Consider the following 4,657-nt stretch of genomic DNA (forward strand, 5'->3'; position numbering starts at 1 on the left):
AGAAAGATTTTACATTTATATACATGTTTAAGCCAGAATGATTTGACATTTAGATATAAAATAAAGAGGCAAAATTCCACCTGTGATGTTTGAGGAAAAACAGGACTGGCTGGTCAAACACTGCAGGTGAAAGCAGAAAATATGGAGGAGTGAGGATGAGGGTGGAGGAGGAAGAGCCCAGCTGCTGGTAGACTGAAGGCAGCGACAGAGCGCCACCATGTGGAGCTTTAAATGGCTCTAAGCTCTGCTGCAGCTGGGGATGCACATCTTCATAAAAGTGGTTATAAACTGAGTTACAGAACAAATCCCTGCATTCATTCAGCCTTTTCCACAGTTTAAGGTCCATTTCCTAACAGCGAATCATTTCAAGCTGATTATATTCATCAATCAGAGCAACTGGAATAAAACAGCTTTGGTGAACTTTAAAAATATCTACTAGTTGGTTAAACAAAAAAGTTAATTTGATTTGCGATGAGCAATAAGTCCTATCAGATCTGCTCACTTATTGTTTTAAAACATGGGGAGGGACAATTCTGCAATAATGATGGCATTTACGCAAGATGGCGGCGCGTGAACAATGCGAGACTCAGCGTCTCTCCAGGACCTGCTATTTAATGTTTTTTTTAGCTATTTTTCACCTGATTATTTTTTTAAAGAACTGTACCGCGTTGCTGTGCTGTAGCAGACATGAGCTTCTGGACCTTTGGAGCTACAATGTTGACACTTTTATCGCTGATGTCCGACTCATCCCAGAGATCTCTAGAACACCGGAGGCTGTGAACTTCTCCCAGCTGTGCAGAAGTGCACGCAGGCAGTGACAAGAACGTAAACAATGGTGAGGTAAGCGTGGAGGGGTGTGAGCTAGGCTAAAGCTAATGCCACACCGGCTTCCTGTACCCGGCATTTTCCTCGCCGATGTCCCTTCTCGGGCCAATAAAATGGGCGAGCTACGATTATCCATCATTACTGACAGACAGATTACGGAGTCAAATGTCATGATTTTCACCGAAACATTGCTAAACAACAGCTGCCAGGACAATGCTATCCAGCTAACTGGACACCAGACACACCGAGCCGACAGGACAGCAAATGATTCTGGCAAGACCAGAGATGGAGGTCTGTGCATTTATATTAACAAAGCTTGGTGCACAGACTCTGCTACTACCGAGAGTCACTGCTCACAGAATGTGGAGTCTTTAATGGTCAAATGCAGACCTTATTACCTCCCAAGGGAATTCACTTCCATTATCCTCACTGCTCTGTACACCCCCCTCCGGATGCTAATGCCAAGCTAGCCATGAAAGAACTCTATGCGGCCATTAGCAAACATCAAACCAAACACCCGAGGCTGCTTTTATTGTTGTGGGGGACTTCAACCACTCCAACTTGAAGACAGTCCTCCCTAGATTCCACCAACAAGACACCTGCAACACCAGAGGAGGCAAGACCCTGGACCATGTCTACTCCAATCTGGCTGAAGCTTACAAGGTGACACCCCTCCCCCACATCGTGCAATCAGACCATCCCTCCCTGTTCCTCACATCTTGATACTCACCACTCATCCAACATGTGAAACCTACTGTGAGGACAGTAAAGGTGTGGCCAGAGCTGAAGAGGGGAATCAAGAAGGCCAAACACCACTACAAAAGTAAGGTGGAGGATCACTTTTACAACTCCAACCCTTGACGTATGTGGCAAGGTCTTCAGATTCTCACAGAATACAAGAACTCCAATACCTCCCCCGCCTCCTCTGATGTTTCCTTCCTCAATGAGCTTTACAACTTCTATGCTTGTTTTGAGATAGGGAATACTACAACTGCAACCCAGGCACCACTTTCCCAGACCAACAGCCACTGATTCTCCTCTGCACTGATGTAGGAGCGGCTCTGAGAAGGATTAAATCCAAAAAGGCTGCGGGTCCTGATGGCATACCTGGACGTGTCCTCAGAGCGTGCTCTGGGGAGCTGGCAGGAGTGCTGACGGACATCTTCAACCTGTCCCTGGCCCGCGCTGTGGTACCGACCTGCTTCAAGTCTACCTCCATCGTCCCAATCCCCAAGAATTCTAACCCAACCAGACTCAATGATTATAGCCCGGTAGCTCTCACCCCCATCTCACCAAGTGCTTGGAGTGACTGGTCCTAGCACGCCTCAGATCCTGCACCCCCCCCACACTGGACCCCAACCAATTTGCACAATGGGGTTACCCTAACCCTAACAGGCAGCATAGAAGCACAGAGGATTCAGTCTCCGTAGCTTCGCACTCTGTCCTTTCTCACCTGGACAGCAGGAACCCTTACGCCAGAATGCTGTTCTTAGACCTTAGTTCAGCATTTAATACTGTCATTCAATCACAATTAATTACCAAACTCACAGACCTCGGCATCAGTTCACTCATGTGGAACCGGTTGCTCGACTTCCTGACCGGTCGACCCCAACATGTTCGGCTAGACAACCATTGCTCATCCACCACCATTATAAACACCGGAGTGCCACAAGGTTGTGTGATGAGTCCCTTCCTTTACTCTCTCCTCACCCACGACTGCAGACCTGTCCATGGCTCTAAAGCCATCATCAAATTTGCAGACGACACCACGGTGGTTGGCCTCAGCAGAGACAACGATCAGGCTGCCTACAGGGAGGAGGTGGACCGTCCTGCTGAATGGTGCGACAAAAACAACCTGCAGCTGAACACAGAGAAGACCAAGGAGCTCATCATAAACATCAGGAGGATCGCTGACCTACACCCACCCATCCACATCAAGGAGATAGCAGAGGAGCGTGTGGACAGCTTTAAGTTCCTGGGAGTCCACATCTCCGAGGACCTGACCTGTCGGTCCTCTCTATGGTGCTTCTGTAGAAGCACCATAGAGAGGGCCTTCAGCATGTAGAATCCTCAATGAATTTGTTGATGTAGGCTGACACAGTCATGGCATACTTCTATATATTGATCTTGTTGTCACAGGTTGCTGCAGCTTTGAACATGTTCCAGTCAGAGCATCTAAAACAGTCCTGGAGTATCTCCATGGCCCCCTCAGACCACACTCTGATTTCCTGCACTGTTGGTTTAGCTCTGATTAGCTAGAGCCCATATGCAGGAATTAGCATTACATATTCAATATAAGATCTGTCTCCTCACATATGTAACACATATGTTAAAAAACTCCTCAGTCACCCCAGAAAAAAGCTGAGGACCCTGGGAGACAGAGCTCCACCGATGAGGAATGACCTCAGAGCTCCATATTCTTCTAACAATTTTAAAAACTTGTTTTATAGTTTTATTATTTATTTTTTTATTGTTGTTCCACTGCATATTTCACTGAAACTATTTGCTGTAACTTTTCTTTTTCAGCACGCTGAAATCTGTTTTTAAAATGCTATGATAACAAGTGCTTTATAAATAAAATGCATCATTATTATTATTAAGGAAACATTAAAACTATACTATCGGTTTTACCAATACAAGACTGTGTGTTACTCCATTTCGGAAATTGGTGGAATCGATGATAAAAGGGACAGAATCTAAAAAGTTTGAAAATGTATCAAATTAGTCTGTTTCTGATTTAAAATAGATATTTAGTTATCAGATCAAGCTCAGATCAAAGCTTCAGAGATGACAGATGGTGGCTTATTTCTCATCAGAGATCATCAGTCTAGCACTGGAAATGAACATTGTCCAGATTAAGTCTGCAGATATTCCCCTCCGACAGTATAGCTAGTCGTTACCATGGAAACAGTTGGAGGATGTTTGGGGGTAAAAGGCAGGAAGTCGTCACTCATCTTTGTTTTTTCTCCCTCTGCTGTGGAGAAGAGGACGGAAAGCTGGTTTCATTGGTCTGAGCTGCTGCTGCTGCTGCTTTGGAGCTGAATTCCTCACAGTGAGGAGTCTGTATGATATACATCTATAAACGGTTTTGATGACGAGCACCAATAGATTAGTCTCTGTGTGCTAACAGCTATGCCACCAGATTATTGAAGCTTTGCCTTTGATTAAAGATGAAAGGCTTTTAAAACGGTTTATTGTGATCGATTTTCATCTCAAATAAATCAATGATAAAATGTTTTAGATCTAGTAAAAGAATTGGAGATTAATTTAGTGTCTTCTTTAATGTTTTATATGCATCAGTCTTCCTTCTGTAGGACTGGTTCTGGGATTGATTGTTCATGTCTTATCAGGTGTTGCTATGCTAGCATGCCTGCTGGCTGCGATCTGATGTCTGCTGTTTTGGTTCCGGTCTTAGATGGACTCTGAAAATCCCTCCATCCGCCTGGTCCCCTCCTCTGAAAGAAAGCTAAACATGTCATTACTCACCCATCCAGCCTGGCAGACAGTCGCACTCCCCGCTGGTTGCCTGGCAGCCGCTGCCATGGACACAGTCGCACCTCTTCAGGCAGCCCGGCCCAAATGTGCCCACCTGCACAGAGACTGAAAAGCATCAGGGGTTCTGCTCATGGCTCAGAGTCAGACTACTTCCTGTAGGGGTAGAACAAAAACCTCAGACCATCATCTAGATTTAGAGCTGATTAAGGGCCTGGGCTTTGACTAGGCCTGGGCTTTGACTATGTCTGGGCTTTGACTAGGCCTGGGCTTTGACTATGTCTGGGCTTTGACTAGGCCTGGGCTTTGACTATGTCTGGGCTTTGACTAGGCCTGGGCT

At 45.7% G+C, this 4,657-nt stretch overlaps 1 protein-coding gene across 1 annotated transcript in view; it reads right to left on the bottom strand.

Moving 5' to 3' along the window:
- LOC107097101 (multiple epidermal growth factor-like domains protein 10) overlaps nucleotides 1-4,657 on the bottom strand; it is a 50,230-nt gene that overhangs the window by 3,778 nt on the left and 41,795 nt on the right. Inside the window, exon 14 of the mRNA XM_015394103.1 lies at nucleotides 4,312-4,414. Coding sequence (XP_015249589.1) covers nucleotides 4,312-4,414 — 103 coding nt within the window. The remainder of the gene's footprint in view (nucleotides 1-4,311; nucleotides 4,415-4,657) is intronic.

The sequence above is a fragment of the Cyprinodon variegatus genome, unplaced genomic scaffold, assembly GCF_000732505.1.
Source record: "Cyprinodon variegatus isolate N-32 unplaced genomic scaffold, C_variegatus-1.0 Scaffold672, whole genome shotgun sequence".
Lineage (NCBI taxonomy): Eukaryota > Metazoa > Chordata > Actinopteri > Cyprinodontiformes > Cyprinodontidae > Cyprinodon > Cyprinodon variegatus.